General features: G+C 43.1%; 1 protein-coding gene across 4 annotated transcripts in view; it reads left to right on the top strand.

The window, feature by feature from the left end:
* Window positions 1-26443, top strand: part of LOC124721250 (regulator of nonsense transcripts 2-like) — a 221586-nt gene that overhangs the window by 46913 nt on the left and 148230 nt on the right. For all 4 annotated transcript variants that reach the window (XM_047246115.1, XM_047246117.1, XM_047246116.1 and 1 more), the window contains 4 exons: window positions 946-2233; window positions 9220-9381; window positions 11364-11594; window positions 19494-19689. In XM_047246115.1, the coding sequence (XP_047102071.1) occupies window positions 1043-2233; window positions 9220-9381; window positions 11364-11594; window positions 19494-19689 (1780 nt within the window). In that variant the 5' untranslated portion in view covers window positions 946-1042. The remainder of the gene's footprint in view (window positions 1-945; window positions 2234-9219; window positions 9382-11363; window positions 11595-19493; window positions 19690-26443) is intronic.

Here is a 26443-nt window from a genome sequence, read left to right as displayed (position 1 = left end):
TGTTCTGTATATCTTTCTTAACTGGTTGAGTAATGAAGTTTTATATACATATCTATGGAAATGCCACAGTGTCATCACAGCTCTATAGGCAACTCATTTTGGCCTGCATCCATTTGCACTTGGTAGTTGAAAGTTTGCAACAGTGCTGACAGCTGTCGGAGATCTTCTCTCACCGACTCTGCTGTAAGCGTATATGTCGAGAGTGGTAAGACTGACTATGCGCACAGCTACATTAACTCCATAGCTGGACTGTTTTGTTTACTCAGTGTTGTAGAAGTGATCAACAAACCACAGTAAGAGACACTTCAAAAAAAGCAGTGTGAATTTGTCAGCGGTACTCTCAAAATTCCAAGAGCCAATATTCCAGTATGTATCAAGAAACACATTACTTCCTTTGCCATTTATCATGCTTAGTGGTCATAATTGTAAAATCAGAAAAATTTATAATTACACAGGGATTTCTGACACATTTTCATCCACATACTATCTGCTAGTCAAATGGGGAAGGGGGGGAGTGATTTCCGTCGCTGGTCAATTCTTTGTATAAGGGTGAAGCAAATTTGCATTGTGATTTGGACACTGTGTGAAACTTTAGTTCAAAAACCTGAGTTGTAATTGTGTTCAGATTCCATATTCAATTATAAGTTCATTTACGTGTGGCTAGGTGAACTATTTACTAATGGGAAGTCGACGATAGCATACCACCACAAGTAGAACAGTACCCAGAAAAATGTGAGGTTTAAATTTACCTTTGAGCTGTGACAGTGTACATAGTGTTAAGTTATCCTTATCTGCATTTTATATGGGACAACTTAGGCAAAAATAGTACATCTTAAGTAACTTAAAATTTTATATTTCCAATGTTTTTTGCTGGGAGATTTTAATAGTTGCACAAATGTATTATTGGAATTTTTGACACACTAAAACTGTTATTGCCTTTTACAGGCCAGGTGGACGAACTCGTTCAGCAGAGCTGTGCATGTTTTGGTGATGCATCAGAGTCCAAGTGCTTACTGAAAGACATACAGGTTATAAATTGAAAATGGATCCCTACGAGTTTGCACGTAATAAGTATTATGATACAGACTACACATACTCAGGTAATCAATTTTGTGACCATATCGATTCTGCAGTTGCAAACAGCATGAGTCATGAACACAGCAGTACCCCTTTTCTTTATAGAGAGACAGGTGTTGATTTGGCTAATGAAAGAGTGAGACAAAATAGTGGACTTGGTGGTGTTCCTTTGAGACAGGATTTCTTGGGGAGCTGTGAAGGAATTTCTGACTCATTTCATTCCATGTATGATGTACCTACTTTTAGCGCACACACAATGCAAGATGTGTGCAATGCTAAAGACTTCAGATACGACAATAATGATGCCGAGGATAACTCATTTTATTATGCAGCATCAGATGCTGTACCTAATCATGCAGCTTATTACCTTGCAAGTGCTAATATTATGAAAGAATGTGATCCGTCTTATCCTGTTATTTATCCACCAGCAACAGTTACAGATCAGTGTACAAACTCTGTAAAACTTCACAGTGCTGATTCTGATTCTTCACAGTTGGGAAATTATTCACAGAAATATACACCGAAATATACATTTGATCCATGTGACAGAGAATTTATTGAAGCCCTTGTTGTAAAATTGGCAGAAAAATCAGTTATGTATGCAGAGAGCAGGGAGAAAGGAAAAGAATATTATGATTTTGCTGCCAGTACTACCGAGGGCAAGTCTGTAACACTAGCCCAGAATGGAAATTTATCAGCTGGACTGCCTTCTGCTTCTTCCCTTGATTTAGATAGAAGTTTTAACTATGACAGCATTGTCTCAGATAAAGAAATCAATTCAGTTTCTCATGATAAGAAGGCACCCGTTTCATCTGATGAAATCGATGCTAGTGAAAAACATTTAGACATAGAGAACGTTAATAATGTCGACAACAGCTCATCTGAACAAAATGTTGAAGATGCCATTGAAGAAGTACCATACGGTATTTCAGTTGCAGATAGTAGCACTCATCAGAGTACTGTTGAGGAAGGCAACAGTGAAGCAAAACCTGCAATTGCCCTTAGCCCTGAAGAAGCCATGAAGTACTTTTTAGAAACAAACTGCCTGAATGTTACTAGTTACAAAATACTGGACTCCAATTGGACTGTAAAGGAAATTGAAGTAACATCTGACTGGTTTCCAGAGACTACACTCGACATTGATGATGAACAACAGGTAACTCCATTTACTTTCATTTTCTCTTACAATTTTTGCTTTTTATGTGTACTGCTGTGTTCTGCTGGTTATTAGTCTGATATAACATATACAGCCATTTCTTTCTTAAAAATACGAGTTATGTTCAAAAAGTAAGGTGACTTCATATTTTTATGAAAAAATATCTATTTATTCGTCAGTATTCGTGTTGTCCCCTTCAAAGTAATCCCTGTCAGATACAATACACTTGGGCCAATGCTTCTTCCAATCCTCGAAGCACTTCTCATAAGCACTTTTTGGTACAGACTTGAGTACTTCTAGCAATGCAGTTTTTATTTCCTCGATCTTTGAAAATCTTAGTCCTTTCATAGGTCTCTCCAATTTTGGGAACAGGAAAAAGTCGCAGGGGACCAAATCCAGTGAATATGATGGCTGAGGCATGATTGTCATGTTGTTATTGGCCAGCAAATGCCTCACAAGCAATGATGAATGAACATGTGCATTGCTTGATGCAAAAGCCATGAATTGTTTTTCCACAATTCCGGCCATTTTTTGCGTATTGCTTCTCGCAAACGGCGCATAACATCAAGGTAATACTCCTTATTGACCGTATGACCTTGAGTCAAAGAAATTCATGATGCACTATGCCACGGTAATTGAAGAAAAAAAAAAGTGAGCAAAACTTTGACATTTGATCGAACTTGGCATGCTTTTTTTGGTCTTGGCTCTCTGGGGACGATTGGACTTTGGTTTCAATGTCATAACTGTAAAGCTATGTTTCGTCACCAGTTATGACCCTTGTGAGAAAATCAGGATCATTCAAGAGCTCCTGAGCAGTGTTCATGCGACGGTTCTTCTGATCAAAATTGAGAAGTTTTGGAACAAACTTTGGTGACACATGTCTCGTGCCCAAATAATAAAAAAAAATTGCATGACACGAGCCGACCGATATGCCAACATCTTCAGCAACTTCTCTTATGGTAATTCGATGATTTTCCAAAACAACTGTCTTCACAGCTTTGATGTTATCATCTGTTGTTGATGTGCTGGGGCGTCCAGAGCGAGTTTCGTCATTGACGTCATCTCGGACATCTTGGAAGAGCTTGTACGATTTGTAAACATTTTCTTTTACTTAGAGCTCGCTCACTGTATGCCACTGACATTTCAAGTGTTTTAGAGCACTTAATTCCATTTTTCACTCAAAATTTGATGCAAATTCTTTGCTCCATTTTTTAAAATAATCAAAAATCGCCGATCACACTAAAACATGTCTAACCTTTCTATCTGTCAAAAACAAACAAAGGCTGTTCACTTGAAACTGTGAACATATGTTTGGGACCTGTGTACCAACATAACAAAAAAAAAAGATCGATAATCGCACGCAATTTGAAAAGTCGCCTTACTTTTTGAACAGCCCTCATACATCGACAGAAAAAACGCCAACACCAAGAACAACTTGTTTGAGATAAACAAAAGATGGTTGGTGTGTTTCTACATCTGGAGGATGATGTCTATTTGAACTTCACTCTAAACACGTAAGGGTGGCACTAGTAGTTCCACTATGAGGATGCAAATCAGGTTTGTTTTAAAGATGTATTAAAATGGTTGAGAGCATTAGTTTCCTTTTAGATGGGTGTAACGAGTTGATATTAGTCAAGAATGCCCTTAAGATGACAGAAACACCACGATCAACAGCTCACAGAGTTTGAACAAGGTCATTTAATAGGGATATGAGAAGCTGGATGTACCTTCCATGATACTGCAGAAAGACTTGGCAGGAATGTAGCTCCGTAGATGATTGCTGACAGCAGTGATCACCCGAAGGTACGGTCGCCATAAGGAATGACCATCATGTTCGGCAAATGGTTGTGGTGCATCATATTGTTCCTGCAGCAGCAATTCAAGCACCAGTTGACACCATAGTGACACAACGAACTGTTACATATCAGTTACTTCAAGAACAGCTGTGAGCCGGTCACCCTGTAACTTGCATTCCATTGATGCCAAACCACCCCCATTTGCTACTTCAGTGGTGTCAGGTGAGAGCTCATTTGAAGGCGGAGTGCAGGTGTGTTGTGTTTTCTGATGAAAGCTGGCTCTGCCTCAGTGCCATTGATGGCCATGTGTTGGTTAGGAGGAGGCCAGGTGAGTGGCTGCAACAACCCTGTCTGGGGCCTAGACCACTGGACCTATGTCTGGAGTTATGATCTGGGATTCAATTTCATATGACAGCAAGAGCAATCTTGTGGTTATCCCATGTACCCCGACTACAAATTTGTATGTCAGTCGCTGATGACCTCGCTGTTGAGCACCCGTAAGGTCCATCCTGTACGTCAGTCTGGTGATTTGACCTGTTGTGTTGCTGTTCGTAAACAGCATTCCAGGGGATGTTTTCCAACAGCCTAATGCTCACCCATATACCACTGTTGTAACACAACGTGCTCTACAGAGTATTGACATGTTGCCTTGCCCTGTTTGATCACCAGATCTGTCTCCAGTTGAGCATGAATGGGACATCATTGGATGACAACTCCAGCATCATTTGCAGCATTAACCATCCTGTATTGACGGACAAAGTGCAATAGGCATGGAACTCTATCCCACAACTGACATCTGGCACCTGTACGACACAGTGCTTGCATGTTTGCGTGCTGGCATTCAACATTTTTGTGGTTTCCTTGAAAAGCTTTTAACTTCGGCATTCCTAGTTTTCGGTATGCCTGCAGGTTAATGATTGAAACTGATGACCCTGAGTCAAATTGAAAGTCGATGAGCACTTATACTCTAAGAGTTATGGATACTGACTTGTATTCCCAGAAAACATAGCATTTGTGTAAGGTTTCGTCCTTGACAGTTTTTAGATTTATACATGGTGTGTACTTGACATTTTACTGTTAACCATTGCAGTATGCTTAAGTGTGTGCTGTTTTTGTCAGTTGTGCTTTATTTTGCACACCTCTGCCCAGTGTCCAGTCTTTTTACAGGAATTACAACATGTGTTGGGATATAAACATTTTTCCCCTTTGTGGTTTACACCATGGCATGAACAAGCTTCTAATTTAGTATTTCTATATTTGTTTACTTACTGTTTATCAAATAGTGTGCATGTTCTGTGCTATGTGGGTCTGGCCATGCTGGTTGCATGGATGTGTGGGCTGTTTATGTGAATTTCTTGTCAGGGGAGTGCACGATAAGCATGTCGCGAATTAGTGAGTGTGCATATGATTTTCCAATGAAACTTCCATTCATGAGTCAGGTGTGCATATGATTTTCCAATGAAACTTCCATTCATGAGTCAGGATCTGTAATTGAGTAATACAATCTTTATAGCTTCGATTTAACTTCCTGAAACATTGATAAAATCTTTATGTGGCAGCAACAACATTAAATTACGTGAAAATACTTTGCAAGTGTTTCTTAAACATTAAACTAAGAGGGAGTCACAGGTTCACAAGTTGATGTCGGTTTCTGAAGTTGAAATGCAGTGAGGCCTGAATATGCTAAGATAAAGGATTTTCGTTCCACATCACCTGATACCTTGACACCTGATGTGGTCCTGCTCCAAACATTGAATATGATTGTTGTAGGACACGACTTTCCAATCAAATGTCAGCCTCATCTTAACTTGCAGTGGTTGTGTTTGGCCTTTGGTCTCGCTTTCTTCAAGTCTTGCCAAGCACGCTACCATGAGCTCTTGGGTTGCTGACAGTTGTGAGTGCTGTAACTGAATGCTACTATTGATCCAGCCCAAACATCTGTGATAGTAGAGTGGTTTACTGCTATAGTTCTTTAAAGGTGGTGGTGGTCGTCGATTGCACACAATAACTATCAACTGAACCACCGGCTTGAATAGAACAGAAATGTAACAACAAAGGTATTAATAGTGTGTTACAAAATAGTACTTAATTGTGGTACAGTTTTGTGCGTGAACCTTGATGTACTAAACATAATACAATTATAGGGGTCTGGTCCCAAACCCCAGCAGTCACCAGCAGAACACTGACCAGGATGTGGTGGTGAGGGCCTAGCTACGCTCAAGAGCACTGAGAGAATATTGACAATAAGAAGCAGTAATACAGGATTGTCTCGTGAGACACCACACCACAATCAGGCTGGATGAGCGGCAGCCTCGTCAGAAAGGGAACGCAAGCATGTGTTCAACCTGCATTTCCACAGGCACAGCGAGGCAACGGGTAGCAGCAGTTACATCACTGGGCAGCTATAGACCTGTGGATGCCAGTGACCTTCAGCTCTATGTATTGATCTCCTAAATACTCTCATTGATGGCACAGGTTTGCATTTGGGAGACACGCTCCAAGGTCCACCTGAAGTACTCACTGTTATGTGGGATCAGCCCTCAGCTCCTGTTCAGGGGACAGGAGCCAGCAGCATTGATGTCTGCCACAGGAATGGGATGAGCAGCAGTAGTGGCCCTCACTCTTGAAGGTGGATGACACACTGTATCCTGGTCATGCAGTCTTAGCCTCCAGCAGGACTGCAGGATGAAGACAGTTCCGTCAGTTTTGCCTTGGAAGTTGGTACTGGAGCTGTCAGCAGTGAGATCCTTCCAGGACGACTTGTGGCTTTGTAGACAATCAAAGATAGCTAGGTTTGCTGAGGGTCAACCCCTGTAGCCTCCTCTCTCGCTGGTTGTCTGTAACTGAGACAAGGTCTGAGACTATGCGCTGGGCAGTCAGCAATCAGCACTCAGGAAATGAGACTTTTGTTAAGAAGGATGGAGTATTTATGTTGCCACTTTCTGTGCACTCTGCGGCAGTGTGAATGCCAATGACATCTTATTCCTGGTTTTTCCTCATCAGCTCTGCTAGTGGCTTCAGACTTGAGCAACTTCACCTGGCAGATGCTCTTTTCTGCTGGTTCGGCCTAAATACTTGTTGTGCATTTTGCCTAGGCCTTCCTTGTGACATTCTGCTTTGCCACTAATATACTAGTATGATGGTGTCTCTTGGCTACCGCGATGACAATATGCTTTGCTTGTAGACTTGGGTGCTCGATCATGCTATGGTGCTGCAATACTGGCTCAGCATTTCCCCCTAGCTGGCAGTGTGCTGGTCATTGGCAGGTGGTTTGGCTTCCAGAAATTGCCGACATAGGACTTCATTGAATTTTTAGTGTCTGCCAGGGACATTATTCTGGGGCATAATAGTATGATATCCAAATAACTTACCTGTCTCTTGGCAATCAGTCTCTGATATTGTCACTGTAGCTGAAAGTAATGTTGTAGACACTCTTGATTGTCCAATAACTCAGTAAGTAGTGACTGGTAAGTCAGAATCTAGTCTTCAGAGAACTGTACTGAGCTGGCTGTGTCCACTGAACTGAACTGTCTGACAATTGAATAGGAACTGTTGAGTGCGACCACAGTGCGTCATCATATCTGCCTATTGCTGGAAGAAGCAGTGCAGTCCATGGTTGTCAGTGCTCCATTTGGCGGCTGTCCTCAGTATTGGTGGAAGAGTATGACATGCTGAAGAATGTCATGTGGAAGCAGAAAGATATCTGGATTGTGAGAGCCATCTGGAGGCTGCTACACAGAACCAAGAGGAGCCAGGCGAGTGGTTGTGCCACTGTGTTGGTAGCCTCTCATGGTTCTTGTGTACTTCTTGCTTGATACTCAGCACTACCTTGGACAGTGACATACCCTTGTGATATGTCCTTTACTTCGGTTATATCACATGAAACGTTCACCAGTTTTATTTGCAACACAGGAAAAAACTTCACAGTTTTGGTATTAACACAATAACTAACTTGGGGGGAGGGGGGGGGTGGGGACGTAACACAAAGAAATTTTAATGACTGAGTAAATTCTCGAATAAATTTAGTACCAAAATTAAGTCACAGATTGAATCCTTTAGAGTATGTACAAATAAAGTTTGTTATAATGGCACTAAGTATGACACTCTGCAAGTGTGTGAGATGTAGCAAAAGCATAATACCAAGTGCTCTTCACTCGACAGCAACCAATTGGCAAAGTCCCATTTCACTATGACTGTGAGGAGTAGAGGAGTCGATTTTGGTAGCACATCATCGAGGTGAGGTCTCTCAAAGGCAGCTGGTTGCGCTGTAACTGCCAGGTGCCATTGTGGCGTGGGCCTAAATAGTCATCTCGCAGAGTTACACTTCTGTTCGATTGGCTGAAACTTAGTTTTGGTGGACGTAGGAAATAATTCAGGCAGCACGAGCTGTTTGGGGCTTTGTGTGCACATCGGAGGCTGGCCCATCCACTGGTGTCATCCACTGTTGAGCTGCTAGTAAGTTGACTGGTTTGAATTTTTGCCTCACATGGACTGGTGTACCGCTGCTGTGATATATGTTCTGTGTAGCTCTTGGCACCTTGTTCTTGATCCATGACACTCTGTGGGTTATGTGAGGATGGTAGCTACAATTGTGGGATGTAATTATTATAATGAGGCTTTTCTATAAAACAATTTCACTTTCTTTAATATTTTGAGATGTTCTGTAAGTTTTAAAGCATTTATAGATGTATACAAGACAGAAGTTTTTATTTAAGAATTATCTTTATAGTGTTAGGCTGGCAGAGATATGTCTTTGAACTGAGCTGCTATTTTAGAGCTTATTTCCATATTTTAAGTATAAATATTATAAATTTGTTCTTATTCTTTGCCTCACACACCTTTATTAGTTTATTTTTACATTAAAACAACATAAATACTCTGCAAGTCACTGCTTAAGAGTACTGTTTGCTGTTATCATTTGAAATAAAATGTAGTTCTAAGTAGTGTAGCTGTGTGGACAATTCAGTTTCCAATACAATAATGCTGATTCACGGTGGCTCAGTTTACTAGATTCATTCCTGCTGAACCGAAAGAAAGAAAGAAAGCTTTTGATAATTCCATCTGAATAAAAATATTCTTAACTGCCATTGTGTTATAGTTTGTTCAGTGTTAACAGAAAAATGTCCTTACTTTAAATATACACATCCTGATTTTTTAATGCTATTTAATTGATTGTTTGCATTGTTTCAGAGAAATTTGTTAACCTATGTCCAGCAAACACATCTTCGTGTACTTGTAAAAAATGAGCTGAGAAAAATCAATTACAATCTTACAAATTGTAGACCAGACGAGACATTTTTCTCGAAATTGGATTCCAGCCTAAAAAAAAATACAGCCTTTGTAAGAAAACTGGTGAGTTTATCTTCTTGTAGTAAATAAATACAATATAAGGTGAGTTGGTAAACTTGCCACTTTTCTGTGTTCAGAAATTATATGTGGGTTTTTAAAACTGTGTGTTCTGCCAAACACAAGATTTTTCCTAGTTTTAATCTTTACCCAATTATTTTTCAATGTGCATGATCTACTGTGCATCTTGCTATTAAACATAACCTGTTGGTTTTCTATTTGAGTACTGAAGCCTGTCTCAGTGTCCAACTTCAGTGCCGTGGTCTCTACCAGAAACTCACAATAGAGCAGAACTTTCACATGCAGAAAGTAATTATAGAAGATAGAAAGTTTGAATGAATACAAAACAGTTTGCAACAAAACTCAGTTTGAAACATTTGATGCAGGCGGGAACAGCACGAATGAGGTTTAACTGATTTAGCGGGATGGAGCTGCATGACCTCATGACTGTCAGTGTAGTATATCAGAATGCCACTTCAAGTTATGGTCAGAGGTTAAACCTCCCTTGTTGTGGTCTGGTGCATGCCCTGTAAGGACTGAAATACATCAAAAGTGCCACCCAACCGTATCTGGAGTGATTGAAGTGAAGAAAGGTGGTTAATTGTAGGTGCTGTTGGCTAGAGTGCACTGGCTCTGTGGACTCCTCCTTGTCATCTTCATGGGAAAACTGACACAAATGAGAAGTCGTGGTCACACCAGAGATACATCCAGTACTGTCCGTGACTAGACATATGGTCTGTCCAAAAACTGGTGTCAAAATAAAGCAAAACTCCTGGGACTGTGAGAAAAATTCCTTCTGCTTTTCTCTACACCTTGGAACTGCACATTTTGTACAGGAAACAGCCAGTGAGCAAAAGGAGTTAACTGATAAGCCAATTGAAACCATGGAAATTTGTTCCCAGGACCCAACCATCTTGAGCTGCATGTCACCACCCATGAAAGCTGTTGAACAATCCCCCCCCCCCCCCCCCCCCCCCCCCCCCCCCCCAAATGAGAAACCTGCATGTGGCTCACTTCCAGACGGTGGAAGAAAATTCCCTGAGAATCTTTTCAGTGGTTCCCTGCATTGTCCTCACACGCTTGGCTGTGAGTGCCCCACAGTCCATAATCAGCAAAATATGCGGAATAGCAAGACAACACTCAAGATGAGCAAAGCAGAACCCGTGTATAGAAACACTCAGAGTCAGTCATCATCAAGATGTTGTCATTTCTGGGGCCCAACAAAGTGGCGTAGGAGGATGGGCCGATGGCCATGGTCTATTATGTAACTCCGTAACACCGAGAAGTTACTTGCTCGCTGGCCCTGTTTTGAAGGGCCCAGGTACTGTATTTTGCAGCTCCGCTCCAAGAGGAACACTAATATAAATAATATAATATGATGTGTGCTTAACAAAGTAACGATTGATCATCCCTCGCATTGCACCTGCACTCCAAACACACACATCACAGATCCCCAAATTGTGCAAGAGAACAAGTTGTGCATGATTCAATTAAGAAATGCAAGATATAAATATGCAAAAATTAAATTACTTAATTGCATGTGAAAAGAAAGAAAAATAAACAAATAAATAAAGAATATATGTGGGAACAGGCATGGAACATTCTGCAGCCTCACTGGGTCTCTGTTAAAAGTAGCTAAGAGTACTAAGTTTCATTGTATATTTACCAGTATTTAAAATATGGATTCACACGAATGTGCTGTTTGTAAGGAGATGTATAATACTACTTCTGTCTAATTTTACTGTTAAATATGTAAATGTTAAGTATTGTGAAAACACTCATTTTGGTTCATAAATTTGTGGACACAGATATTTGATCCTAATATAAGTCCTCCTCCACCACCATTCCTATACTCTATCTCGCTTATTTATCTGCCTATATCTAACATTCTCCATTTATAACTGCCTTCACACTTCCATTTTTTCTGTTTATGTCATTACCAGAAAATATTTGAAAAAGGATAATTTTGTGTGTTATATCTCATTCAGAAAACATTTACTGGAAGCCAGCTTCCATCCCTCCTAAGAGACATGTCGACACTAAATTTGTCGAAGTATGTCAGCGAAGTAGCGGCGGCACTGGTCGATGCGAAGTTGAAAATGGTGGATGTGTGGCCTGCTGTTCAACTGTGTTCATTAATGCATCAGACGTATGCTGATTTTGGACCATTTCTCTTGGATAACTGGCAGAAAGTATTGTCTCTTAAAAAGGATGAAAAGGTAAAGTACCTGTGACATACATCCTTATCTTATTGGTTGTTCTCTCTCTCTCTCTCTCTCTCTCTCTCTCTCTCTCTCTCTCTCTCTCTGTGTGTGTGTGTGTGTGTGTGTGTGTGTGTGTGTGTGTGTGTGTGTGTGATTAGCTGCATCTACTGTTCTGTCAGTTGTTATCTTTACTCCTCGATTAGAGATAAGAAAGTGTAATTTCATTTATGTGGATAACTTTAATGGAAACTGCCTTAAAGGTTACACTTCGAATTGTCTGCTAACTGGACAGCATCAACAGTCCTCCTAAAAGTAAAATTTTTATTGCCGTACTATTGGAATCAACTTGCCCACTTTTTCTGACAGTTGCAGGTGCATTCATCTGAATGCCAACCACACAGGAAATGATGAGCTCATGTGTCACATATTTGATTTGCGGCAGCCTCATACGTCAAGTATTCAAAGGGGCTGAATGTGACACAATATTGACCCGTAGTTCACATGAGGAAACTGCTATTAACCTGGCATTTACTGCAGTTGCCATTGTTGGATGTTCTGTAACTTTGGCTCTGAATTAATTGTTTATGCCATACTGTACTGAAGAAAGCATTTTTGTTCACACACCCTCTTTACAGTGTACACTGTGTGTGATATTTGTTTGCTCCATGCATAATAGTCAGAAATGACATAGGTTCTGTCCAATTTGATACAGGACGGTACCGGTACTCTGATACCTGAGAACAAGTATGACTGTTCCAGAGTGGAATACCATCAAAATCGTCAAAAGTGCCAAGCATGAAATTAGCAGTAGTTTTCAAGTGGTACTGAATTTTTATGTCATTGGTACCGAGCAAGGTGTGCGAGTTGTTTGGTGTTTGCTATATGCTGCCATGTTCTGTGAGATCTGTTTCTGCAGTTGTCGAGCCGGTCGGTAAATCCACGGTGACTCGTGAAATGGTAATATTGCAGAGGTGACTGGCTAGAGGCAAGAGTTTGAAGGCATAACCTGTTCAGTTGTTGAAGTCTTTGTTAAGGAACAACTTTTATAGATAGAAATTTGCAAATTGTGCCGAAAATAATTGTTACAGTTATTATCAAATTCGATGAAGGAATGAAACTGTGGATGATAGCACAAGCTAAATTAGAAATTGAGACAGATACAAAAAAAAAAAAAAAAAAAAAAAAAAAAAAAATCCAATCCCAAAGAAAGCAGGTGTTGACAGATGTGAAAATTACCGAACAATCAGTTTAATAAGCCATAGCTGCAAAATACTAACGCGAATTCTTTACAGACGAATGGAAAAACTGATAGAAGCCGATCTCAGGGAAGATCAATTTCGATTCCGTAGAAATGTTGGAACACGTGAGGCAATACTGACCCTACGACTTATCTTCGAAGCTAGATTAAGGAAAGGCAAACCTACGTTTCTAGCATTTGTAGGCTTAGAGAAAGCTTTTGACAATGTTGATTGGAATACTCTCTTTCAAATTCTGAAGGTGGCAGTGGTAAAATACAGGGAGCGAAAGGCTATTTACAATTTGTACAGAAACCAGATTACAGTTATAAGAGTCGAGGGGCATGAAAGGGAAGCAGTGGTCGGGAAGGGAGTGAGACAGGGTTGTAGCCTCTCCCCGATGTTATTCAATCTGTATATTGAGCAAGCAGTGAAGGAAACAAAAGAAAAATTTGGAGTAGGTATTAAAATCCATGGAGAAGAAATAAAAACTTTGAGGTTTGCCGATGACATTGTAATTCTGTCAGAGACAGCAAAGGACTTGGAAGAGCAGTTGAACGGAATGGATAGTGTCTTGAAAGGAGGATATAAGATGAACATCAACAAAAGCAAAATGAGGATAATGGAATGTAGTCGAATTAAATCGGGTGATGCTGAGGGAATTAGATTAGGAAATGAGACACTTAAAGTAGTAAAGGAGTTTTGCTATTTGGGGAGCAAAATAACTGATGATGTTCGAAGTAGAGAGGATATAAAATGTAGACTGTCAATGGCAAGGAAAGCGTTTCTGAAGAAGAGGAATTTGTTAACATTGAGTATAGATTTAAGTGTCAGGAAGTCATTTCTGAAAGTATTTGTATGGAGTGTAGCCATGTATGGAAGTGAAACATGGACGATAAATAGTTTGGACAAGAAGAGAATAGAAGCTTTCGAAATGTGGTGCTACAGAAGAATGCTGAAGATTAGATGGGTAGATCACATAACTAAGGAGGAGGTATTGAATAGAATTGGGGAGAAGAGGAGTTTGTGGCACAACTTGACTAGAAGAAGGGATCTGTTGATAGGACATGTTCTGAGGCATCAAGGGATCACCAATTTGGTATTGGAGGGCAGCTTGGAGGGTAAAAATCGTAGAGGGAGACCAAGAGATGAATACACTAAGCAGATTCAGAAGGATGTAGGTTGCAGTAGATACTGGGAGATGAAGAAGCTTGCACAGGATAGAGTAGCATGGAGAGCTGCAACCAACCAGTCTCAGGACTGAAGACCACAACAACAACAACAACAACAAAGAATGATCCTTGCAGAGGGTATTAGGGCATTAAAAATGCTGATTTCGTTATTATTATTATTATAGTTCGCAATAGAGTTTATTGCCCCTGGAGTGGGAATGCACAGTAGACGACAGCTGCACAGCTAGCCAGTTGTTGCTCAGTCTGTTTCCGCATTCGGTATTCTGTAAACTTCCATCATGTTCAAGTGCTGTGTAAACTTCCATCATATTCGAGTGTTCTTTTGTGTTTTAGATGCACAAAACTACAATTGACTGATTTCCATTGCATTCTGTGTTTTCTGCAAGTTTTGTCATAATGGCTGAAGTATGTACAAGGTACCAAGTGTTTCACGAACAGGCAAGAGACCTTATTTTTACAGTGTACTCGTTGTCCAAATGTGAGGCAGATTCAAGTCTGCATGTTACCGAAATGCAGGAACGTAACATAGCTGCTGTCTATGCACTATCAGCTGAGTTGAAAATGCAGCACTCCTTGCTAGCTGCGTAGCCAGAGGCCATTAATGCTGTGACTGTAGAATAACAGAATATATGTAATGTTCACATTGCCCAGGCAAGAACAAACAATGTTCACAAAAAATAACGGATGCTGTAAACTGTCTTCAAAATTTAATGGTAGTTTGATATGCACGGTAGCACTCAGCTCTTAGGTAGCTGGTTCAAACCGTGGTGGTGGAAGAAATTTTCACCACCAGTATTTTGTCAGTAAGGAGAGTGCAAGTGACAGATTAAAATTCTCAATTGCCAGACTTTGCACTGATACTTAGTATTAAATAACAGACTGTACCACTGTATGTCACACATTGAGGGTGTGCTGTGATGACAGTGATCTCTTCACTGGGTGAGAACATTTAGCTTGGTGGCCCCCTCAGTGCTATTGGAGAGCAGTAGGCTGTGGGCCGGCACAAATATGACACCACACTACACAGACAGACTCATTCAACAGACACAATTAAAACACAGTTCTCAGTCTTTGCAAAGGAAAGGTGGAAGAGGATGAAGGAAGAAAATCTGTTCCAATTAGGCAGCTGAACCTACTCGTTAGGGTCTCCCAGCCGACATGAGTCCACCTTAATACAAAAAATAGAACTGGTGGCAGAGTAAAAGAAAACAATAATAATTAGAAAAACAAAAGCTCTCCAAAGTAAAAAAAAAAAAAAAAAAGGAGCTAAGGAGGAAAACTATAAAACAACGAAGTGTTTCAATCTGGAGTACTCTCAAATGCTGTTTTTGTGGCATATCATTTTGTGGCATATCAATCAGCACGAGAGCCATAGACAACGTCTACCCAGAAAAGTATGGATTTTTCTGGACAGCTACAGTGATGTCAAAGCAAAATCTTAGTGTAAAGAATCCTCTGTGACTACAAAGGAAAAATAATAAAAGTGTAAAGTTTTACTGTAACCTGTAAAATGTTAGTAATCTGCCATATTAACAAATATTGTAAAGCAGTGCTGACACACAGGAAACAACTTAATGAGAACTCCTATAAATTAGAAACCTTTGAGATACTGGAACCCTACCATATTTATTCAATTATAGGAAGAGGTTTCTTCCCAAATTCATCATTAAAAAAAATGAGGTCATCTTACATTTGAAGATTAAACTATTGCTGCTGAGTTCAACATTTTTATGTTGTGTAAAATAAATTAATCTAGGGGTTGTCTTACATTCACAGATGAAACTTTGTCAATTGACATCACATGAACATTTATTTTGAAGATTTCTGAAAGGTTGTGTAGTGTCACAAATTTGCTGACACTAGTGTTTGTGCTCTTGAGATTGGTGCAGTCACAGGCAATGTCTAATCTGACTATCATCCATGTAATAGACTCTCCTATTTAATATGTTCAGTTTCTTTCACAAGGATTTGTATTTTTTATTCATTTTATTTTATTTCGTGCACAACAAGCGAGCACCTCGGCAGACTGTTGTTCATCTGCTGCATAATGCAGACTGGACACAGTTGCCCCTGCCACACAGGCCAAAGATATTGAGAAGACGGGCACCATGAAGCTGCATTGATGAGGTTAAAACAGATTTTAACCTCCATGCTCTGGATAGATGCTGTTCGTTTTAACAGTGCATTTTTGTTTGTCTGGATTGATAGGAGAGGGTTATCAGAAAAATGGTAACACTTGTTAATTAGCTGTATTGAGCAAAATGTAACATCTATTTTACCAAAATATATTATGCAAAAAAAAAGAAAAAAAGAAAAAAAATGACTGTTTACGTAGTAGTGGTGAAAAAGAGATGGCAGCTATGTCTTTTTCTGAGTTAGCTGCCTTTCCATTTGCAGTCGGAATTCAATTACTTTTAAAATTGTACAAATGCTCAACAATACTGTACATTTCTACAGGAAATGGTAAAAGTCCAGATAGGGGCCACTGATGTACTTGTGTGTTCCGTTGTTCTGTGCATCAATGTTGTTAACACTCTCCGTGAGATATAACGGGAATGAAAGAGGGTGTGTCAGCTGCTGCTTCTATACAGCCAATGAGAAAGCCATGTGCAGATGACATGTTTGGAAGCAAGAAACAAAGGAAGATATAGTCACATTCTCACGTCAGTAGACAACTGAAATCCACTATGTATTTGTGGAATCAGCTGTGTTTTCATGTACCACTATAACCACAATCTCAGGTATCGCAACATGTTTGTAAGAAACAGTGAAATATTTGTGGCAACCAAGATGATTAAGTTCATTGCTGCTCATATATAGGAACCGAGCAAGGTGCGCAGTGGTTAGCACACTGGACTTGCGTTCAGGAGGATGACGATTCAAACCAGCGCCCGGCCATCTTGATTTAGATTTTCCGTGATTGCCCTAAATTGATTCTGGCAAATGCCAGGATGGTTCCTCTGAAAGGACACAGCCAATTCTCTTTCCCATCCTTCCCTAATCTGTTCTCACCTTTCAATTGATTATGTGAAACTATCATCCCAGATAATGATACCAGTGATGATGATGATGATGGTGATTATAATAATAATAATAATAATAATAATAATAATAATAATTATTATTATTATTATTATTATTATTATTATTAAAAATGGTAGTACCACTTATGGCTGATTTAGACCGTAAACCAATGAAGGAAGTGAAAATAAAAATTAGCGCAAACCATTTCTTTTCTCCCTGTATTGTCAAAATGTAGACAGTCAATAAAGTGCATAAGTTTAGGATAGGTATAATGTTAACTTTTATCATTGAAACAGTTTGTAATTTTGATTAGTGAGAGTATCTTAAAAATAAAATTTTCTCTGAGAGCCTCTTTACAAATAGGGTGTTACTTATATTCAAGGTCATCTTATGTTTGGATAAATATGGTATTTCTGACAGTCAGGTCAGCCTAAATGGGAAAAGTGTTTATATTAGGCAATTATGTTCAAACCTTACAAGTTCAGGATGTCAAGTTATGCACCTTTCAGCTGTCAAATTTCCAACCTTATTTTATTTCAGACCAGTTTCAGTGTCTTACTATGGCATCTTTAGGCAGGAGATGGTTGAAGTGATCACTATAGCAAAAATCTACTAATACCAGTATTTCTGGCCCCTGTTTTGATCACAACTGAGGTAGATTCTTCCTACACATTTGTCAAGGGCAGGTTGGAAATTTGACAGCTGAAAGGTGTTTAATTTGACATCCTATATCGAACAGCTGAGTTTTGCAACCATCTCTAAAAAGATTGACATACAGAGACTTGCTGGTTCATTTTCAGAGCTGGAGTAAATGGTTCATCATTAAGAAATTTCACTTTCTCATTTGACACAGAATAATTCACGCACTGTAAGTCAATAATCCTTCATAGGACTTGTTAAAAAGCAATTTACCCATCTTTTTTGAAACATAGTCCCTCTCCCATCTCCCTCCCCCTTTTTTGTGAAGGCTATCAATGCACAAATTAACAGAAACTATGGAATGCTTCTTGGAGCAATTGGAGTCCAGTTCTTGCAAGCCCTCAGGGGGCTCAAGACTCTTCGTGAGTATGCGTGTGGTGAGCGTTGGGGCCCCAAGCTATTTCAGTATGTACTTGCTATTGTGTGCTGCAATCTCTTGTCTCTGGCTATCCTTCTTACTCTTCATTTCTTGGAATATTCTTTTATTCACCATGTTTTGGCTGAAGTAATTTGTTGGTCCCCTTCTGGGTTTGACCATTTTCCAACTTTACTGTAGTGTAGACTGACTGGGGAAGGACATCTTAAACAAAACCGAACTGTGTGCAGTGTTACAGATCATCTGCGCACAGTACCGGTGTTGGGCTTCAAAGACAACGCTGTAGCCAATTGGCTATGGTGGTGTCATTATATACCATTTTTGTTGAACCTCCCACCCTCCACACACTTAACATAAGGCTCACACTGCTGATGCCTGAGCTATTCACTTCCTATGCATGCCAGGGAGTAGATTTCAATCATCTTGGAGAATCGGGAATGTCAGCTACAGCCATTGTTAAAATTAAATTTAAAACAGTCTTGATTGCAATCTTGTTAAAATATTTTTTTATTGGAGTGAGTGACTGGTTTCGACTCTATGAAAGAGTCATCTTCCAACTCCAGAGTGGTGGATGGACACTGCTAGATGAGTTCTGTCGACCCTCGACACAGTTACATGAGAAATGAAATGTATTTTGTTTACATTTGCAATAATTAAATTCCATCCTTCTTTCATTCCTAACATATACAGAATAGCAGGTTTTTGAGCCGAATGTTTGTTTAGTAATTGGATCGATACGTTTGCGAAACCTGCTAACAGCATAAATTAGGTGCCAAATCCGCTAAGTCAATATTTCACTGAAGACTGTAAGGTGTGAAACATAATCACAGATTTCAGCCATTTTAATACTGAGCAAATAATTATTTTTTAATTATTTTTTAAAAAAGAATTGAAGTCTTTAACTACAACAATATGGGTGGGACGATTTTTTTGCGATGATCTGTTTCACTTATCATGCAATTAGTGGCTTTTTCATCTGGGCTTCTCAAATACCAACCAAATAGGATATGCTACAAGAGCTGAGAGTGGCTGAAAGAGACATCATTACTGGTGACTTGATTTTGCAGGATTTCTGTTGTTTACTTCCACATCCAGTCATCCCCACCCTAATTTAGTTAAGGCTTATGTCATATGGTTCTTTTAAAAGGCATGTGGACAATTTCCACCCCCTTCACTGTCTCATCTAAGGTGTTGTCTGTTTCCAGACCGTATTATGAATTGGATGTTAAATCATGCTCTTCCTTCCGTCTTCTTTTTGTTTTGAGGTTTTTATTTGTGGTTTTTGTGGTGTGCTATAGATGCTAGTCTGACTTCTGTATAAATTTTTGTAAAAGAAGTGTGGAACATCAGATTTTTTTACCCACTGCATTGTCTTTTTCTTTTGTAGATAGCAAATCAGGCCAAACTTCGTGTTGATTTGAGGTTCTATGCTGAACTTATTAGTGTTGGCATATTCACACATAAAGAAGGTTTACCATTGTTGGGCAACATTCTAACAGTGTTAACGAATATGGACCGTGAAGAACATCACAACATCAATATCATACTCAGCTTCTGCAGACACTGTGGAGATGATTATGCAGGTGAGTAACTATATGTAAACAAATTTTACAGTTATCTTTGTTTTGAGTCTTAATATTGTTAGTCATCCTTTGTTTGATTTTGGACAGTAGAATACTGCTTTGAATCTCTTTATATTGGAGTTGGTTATTTAGGAAGCCATTCAATGCATGCACTAAGAAATGGCACCGTCCAATTTCTTTTATACTGTTTGGCACTAATTTGTGCTACAAACAATGCTGCATGTGAATATGTGCTACTGCGTCATACTTCTGTTTACTCCTGTTTTCTTTTAAAACTGGTTTTGAGGGTACTTTACTGTTTGAGGCATTACATCAGGGCTTCCCAGCAACTGAACTCCGCAAGCAGAAGGTGAGTGTGGGCCTTTGAGCAGCAGCCACGGTCTGCCCTCCGTGGTCACAGAGTAGGGGATGGGGTGCCATGTGGAGACGTGAGAGGGGTGATGCAGATCCTACAGATTTCTCAGGCTAGTTAATTTTGCAACCAGAAATTTCTAAGTCATAATAACTGAGGTTTTGCACTGTAAATGAAACAATCTAAAAAGGAAATGCTGCCAGATAATTTTGTTGTTAAGAGGGTACATCACTTACAAATGGTTCTGTACCCCACCACCAGGCGTGAGCTGACTTAAGGGGGTCTGGAGGTCCTCAACTAGGTAGCCCACAGGAGACCTTAATTTTACCTCACATGGACATACATATTGTAGAAATGTCTTCCCTGTTAGCCCTCCATGCACCAGATAGAAATTAACTTCTCAGATGTGAAAAACACAACTAGAGCTTCCGGCTCACACACCTCTCACTGATACTGCACGTGCCTCTCTACCTCCCCTGCCCCTTGCCTTAAACTCACCTTGGAGACTCGACGTGCACGTCTCTGCCACTGTCCACTCTCTCCCTCCCATTCTACACTTGTGCCGTACTTATAATGCCCCTTTCAGCCATGGTGTACACACTCTTGCCCAGGGTAGCAATGAATATTGTTGCACCAGAGCATGACTGTGTAGAGATATCAATCGATATGTACAAGGCCGGTTGAAAAAATTCTGGAATATTCGTAATTTCATGCCAATAATGTGTTGGAGTGAGTTACAGTTGGCATCCCTACACACACCTGTGTTGAATGCATAACTGCCAGAAGTTTCATTGTATGTCTGTTAGGTATTGTTCAGTGCTGTATTGAGCGGAACATTGTTTCACACAGTTTGCGAATTTTGAGATGGCAGTAAATTTTGTGTGAAACCCGAGAAAAACTTTAGAGAGAGACACCAAATGATACCGGAAGCCTACGGTGATAAGTGCTTAAGCCATACTCGGTGTTACGAATGTTTCACATGGTTCAGAAATAGATTGACGGAAGTTAGAGGTGACATTTGTTCAGGACGCCCTTTGATGTATACCGATGACGTTGGTGTCTGGAACTTCAATGAAATTGTACATGCCAATCAAAGCCTGACTGAGAGACTGCAGAAGAATGTAACATTTCAGTTGGATAATGTCATGAAATCATTACCCATCATCTTGGAGTGATTCGTGCTGCAGCCAAATTTGTCCCACAGCTCATGAGTCAAGACCAGAAAGACCTCCGCTCCACAATCTGTCAAAAGCTTTTTGATGAGAACGAGATGTTCCTTAAAAGAATTGTAGCTGGTGATGAGACTTTTTTTATTTCCAGAGTTGGAAATCCTGTTGAAAGGACAAAGATTTGCAATGATAGATTGGATACAAGAAAATTCCTAGACGGTGCTTTGCATAAGTCAGCAGGAGGCTTACCAAGATTGCTTCTGGAAGTGGAAACAGCGTTTGGAGTGGTTTGTCGAGTGTGGAGGAGAGTATTTTGAAGTACCCCATGCTCTATAAAATGTAAATGTAGAAAAATTTGTGGGCAAACTTCTGCAAGTTTTTTGAACGAACCTCGTATATAATACACAATACTCACGCACCTCACCCCACCACCCTGACGCCGCACCACACCTTGCCCCGCCACCCCGATGCTGCATCGCACCCTGCCCCAACCCCTTGCTGGCGCATCTCACACAGTGCCCTTCCCCCCATGCAATCGCACAGCACCCCCCCCCCCCCATGCTACCGAGTACCCCCCCCCCATACAACAACACAGTGCCCCCCCATGCAACTGCACAGCATCCCTCCAACATCCCTGCTGCTGCACCTCATCCCCGATGCAGCCCCACAGCACCCCTCCCCCACCCCTGCTGCCACACTTCTCCCCTCGCCCTCTCCCCCACCCTGGCTGCCGCATCTCTCCCCTTGCCCTTCCCCTGCCACTGCTGGTGCACCTTGCCCTTCGCTCCTGCCCTGCCACTGCTGGCCCACCTCGCCTCTCGTTGCCTGCTACTGCTATGCCTCTCGTCCTCACCAGTGCACTCCACCCCCCAGACCCCTGCGCCACCCTCGCAGCCTGCCCCTGGCCCCGACCCCTGCCCCGCACGTACCCCGCCCATGCCCACCCCACCCCACCCCGCCCCACCTCGCCCCTCGCTGCATCACCTTGCCCCCCACCACCCATTCTGTTGCACCTCAACCCCCCAATGCTCCTGCTGCCGCCATCCCCCCCCCCTTGTCGCAGTTGGCACCCCGCTCCAGCCGCGCGTGCCTCCCCCCTACCCAAGTTGCGCCTGGCTCTCCCCCCAGAAGTCGTGCCCGGGCCCCCACGAGAGTCGCGCACACCTGCGGAGTAGTGCACTCCTGCAGAGCGCCCGCCCTGCCCAAGGCCCCCTGCCACCAAATTTTTTCCATCCTTGACGCATCACGGATTTCATAAGTAATCTACACTGATGGGTTGAATGTTGTTGGACACATATGTTTTGCTTATACTCAGGTGGGACTTACTGAACTATGCTCTTTACCAGATAGCTGTAGTATTTTCACTGCGGAGTTGGTAGCCATTTCTAATTCGCTAGAGCATATCCATTTGTGTACTATTCAGTCGTTTCTCTTTTGCAGCGACTCCTTGAAGAGTCTGCAAACTCTCAACCATTGTTACCACTGCCATCCAGGATTCCCTTTATGTCCTTGAACAATGTGGACACTCAGTGTCCTTCACGTGGACCCTGTACACATCAAGATCCCAGGGAATGAACTCGCTGATAGCCTGGCAAAACTGGCTATGAGTAAGCTGGCTCTTGAGATCAGTATTCTGGACACAGGCCTCCAATTTGTATAAAGCCAATCAAGTCCTAGGAATCCGGAATTTGGAAAGGCATACTCTGACTTCACCAAAATAACTACAAGTGATAAAGGGGACTATGAATCTGTGGAGGTTCTCCACAGGTGTCTCACAAGGATTTTACCATCCTCTCTGTCAGCTCTGCATCGGCCATACTTGGCTGACTCGTGGTCATAAGTGCTGCCCTGCGGCAGATTCTCGATATCGCTGACTTGCTGCCCGTGGCATTATGTCTATCTGTGCTTCTCTTGCCCTGTCCATGTTGCTAGTGCTTCCTAAGTGAATTTCTGAGTGTGGTACCTCTGGTAAGTGGTGTGAAGTGGGGATGTATGTCCCCACATTGTGTTCTGCTTTCGGGGGCTTCTGGTTGCTCCCTAAATATGGCACCTTGCGTGGCTTTCTTCCTCTGTCTCCCTTTCTTCTTTTGTATTCCTTGTCCCACCTTTGTTGACCTATGGTAGGCCTAGGGTTTTCTTCCCCTGGATTTTGCGCAGTAGGCCATCTCTGGTGTACCATTATGTAGACCTGTCTATTCGAGGAAAAAGGGACTGATGACCTAGTAATTTGGTCCCTTAATCAACCAACCAACCATCTAAACAAGAGAAAGCTTATTGTTACGAAAAATGTAACAACCATCCTTGTAATGCCCTTCGGTCTTTATTGTGAATGAATATTTTTGCTTCACGTGTAGAGATTGTCGAGTGAACCATTAGAAAGAGTCTAAAACATCTGGACATTTTGCAGTGATGAATTTGATTTGCTGGCTAAGCGGGATGCAATTGGAGATGAAATTTGTAAAGCATATTGAGAGGCATTTTCTGCAATATATGGATCTGAAACGTACAAGGATTGGCTGGCAGCAAATGAAGAAGTACCACTGGTAGGTTTCCAATACCATTTGCAAATCAAAAAGGATTTTATTGAAGCACATTTCTTGTTTCCTGTCTTCCACACAGGTTATGACTGAATTAAAGTGGCTTGTAAAGCACCCGGGACTGCTTTGGTACATCAAATGATCCAAAATCACTCCTCTTCTAAAACATATTTTCTTTGGAAATACAAACAGAGGCTTTTTATGTTCTGGTTTGCCTTTTTTGTTTCTAGATTGCTCTTATGTGTGAGGCACTACAGACAGTTAATTGATTTCAGTCTGTCTTTATAATACACAAATACTGGTCAAATTCCGTGTGTTTCTCGTTAGACCACTCGGCTAAAGTGCTAACACAAAAGCAGATTTGAATTTGTGCGAGAATGTGTATCTTTTAACAATTGAACACATTAAAACAAAGCACCAAATACAGTGTTGCACGTGGCGCCATGTCTGGGATGGGGAGACTCCTGCACATGCACATGGTGGTCTGTGTGCAGAAATCAGAAGGATGCAAGATCCTCTTCCTCTCCCCCTCCCCCTCTTCCTCTCCCTCTCCCCCTCCCCCTCCCCCTCCCCCTCTCCCCCTCTTCCTCTCCCCCTCTCCCTCTTCCTCTCCCCCTCCCCCTCCCCCTCTTCCTCCCCCCTACCCCTCATCCTATCGTCCTCACCCTCTTCCTCTCCCCCTCCCACGCTTCCTCTCCCCCTCCCATGATTCCTCTCCCCCTCCCCCTCTTCCTCTCCCACTCCCCCTCTTCCTCTCCTCCTCCCCCCCTTCCACTCCAACTCCCTCTCTTCCTCTCCCCCTCCCCCTCCCCCTCTTCCTCTCCCTCTCCCTCTCCCCCTCTTCCTTCCCCACCCCCTCTTCCTCTCCCTCTACCCCTCTTCCTTCCCCACCCCTCTTCCTCTTCCTCTACCCCTCTTCCTTCCCCACCCCCTCTTCCTCTCCTCCTCCCCCTCATCCTCTCCTCCTCCCCCTCATCCTCTCCCCCTCCCCCTCTGCCTCGCCCACTCCCCCTCTTCCTCTCCCACTCCCCCTCTCCCCCTCCCCCTCTTCCTCTCCCCCTCTTCCTCTCCCACTCCCCCTCTTCCTCTCCCACTCCCCCTCTTCCTCTCCCACTCCCCCTCTTCCTCTCCCACTCCCCCTCTTCCTCTCCCACTCCTCCTCCCCCTCTTCCTCTCCCCCTCGCCCCCTCTTCCTCGCCCCCTCTTCCTCTCCCCCTCCCCTCTTCCCCTCCCCCTCCGCCTCGCCCGCTCCCCTCTTCCCACCCCCCTCTGCCTCTCTCGCTCCCATCTTCCCCTCCCCCTCTGCCTCTCTCGCTCCCATCTTCCCCTCCCCCTCTGCCTCTCTCGCTCCCATCTTCCCCTCCCCCTCTGCCTCTCCCACTCACATCCTCCCCTCCACCTCTTCCTCTCCCGCTCCCCTCTTCCCATCCCCTCTTCCCCTCCCACTCTTCCTCATCCCCTCCCCTCTTCCTCTCCCCCTCCCCTCTTCCTCTCCCCTCCCCATCCCCTTCCCCTTCTTTCTCTCCCCCTCTTCCTCTCCTCCCTCCCCTTCCCCTCCTACTCTTCCTCATCCCCTGCCCTCTTCCTCATCCCCTCCCCTCTTCCTCTCCCCCTCCCCTCTTCCTCTCCCCCTCCCCTCTTCCTCTCCCCTCCCCATCCCCTTCCTCTTCTTTCTCTCCCCCTCTTCCTCTCCTCCCTCCCCTCTTCCCCTCCCCTCCCCATCCCCTTCTTTCTCTCCCCCTCTTCCTCTCCTCCCTCCCCTTCTTTCTCTCACCCTCTTCCTCTCCTCCCTCCCCTTCTTCCTCTCCCCCTCCCCCTCTTCCTCTCCCCCTCCCCCTCTTCCACTCCCCCTCTTCCTCTCCCCCTCCCCCTCTTCCACTCCCCCTCTTCCTCTCCCCCTCCCTCTCTTCCTCTCCCCCTCTTCCTCTCCCCCTCCCCCTCTTCCTCTCCCCCTCCCCCTCTTCCTCATCCCCTCCCCCTCTTCCTCTCCCCCTCCCCCTCTTCCTCTCCCCCTCCCCCTCTTCCTCTCCCCCTCCCCATCTTCCTCTCCCCCTCCCCCTCCCATCCCTCTTCCACCCCCTCCCACCCCTCCTCCTCCCCCTACCCCTCATCCTCCCCCTCATCCTTTCCCCCTCCCCCTCCGCCTCTTTCTCTCCCACTCCCCCTCTGCTTTCCCCCTCCCCCTCTTCCCCCTCTTCCTCGCCCTCCCCCCTCTTCCTCGCACTCTCCCCTCTTCCTCGCCCTCTCCCCCTACACCTCCCCCTCGTCCTCTCCCCATCCCCCTCGTCCTCTCCCCCTCGTCCTCTCCCCCTCGTCCTCTCCCCCTCGTCCTCTCCCCCTCGTCCTCTCCCCCTCGTCCTCTCCCCCTCGTCCTCTCCCCTCTTCCTCGCCCTCTTCCCCTACACCTCCCCCTCGTCCTCTCCCCATCCCCCTCGTCCTCTCCCCCTCGTCCTCTCCCCCTCGTCCTCTCCCCCTCGTCCTCTCCTCTCCCCTTGCTCCTCACTCTCCCCCCTCTTACTCTCCCCCACAACCCCTTTCCCACCACCTATCTCCTCCACTACCTATCCTCCCCCTTTACTCACCCAGTGCCCACCCACCCTCCCCCCTCCACTCACACTCCCCCCTCCACTCACACTCCCCCCTCCACTCACACTCCCCCCTCCACTCACACTCCCCCTTCCACTCACACTCCCCCC

This window comes from Schistocerca piceifrons, chromosome X (genome assembly GCF_021461385.2).
Source record: "Schistocerca piceifrons isolate TAMUIC-IGC-003096 chromosome X, iqSchPice1.1, whole genome shotgun sequence".
Classification (NCBI taxonomy): Eukaryota; Metazoa; Arthropoda; class Insecta; order Orthoptera; family Acrididae; genus Schistocerca; species Schistocerca piceifrons.
This window is presented reverse-complemented; position numbering and strand designations above follow the sequence as displayed.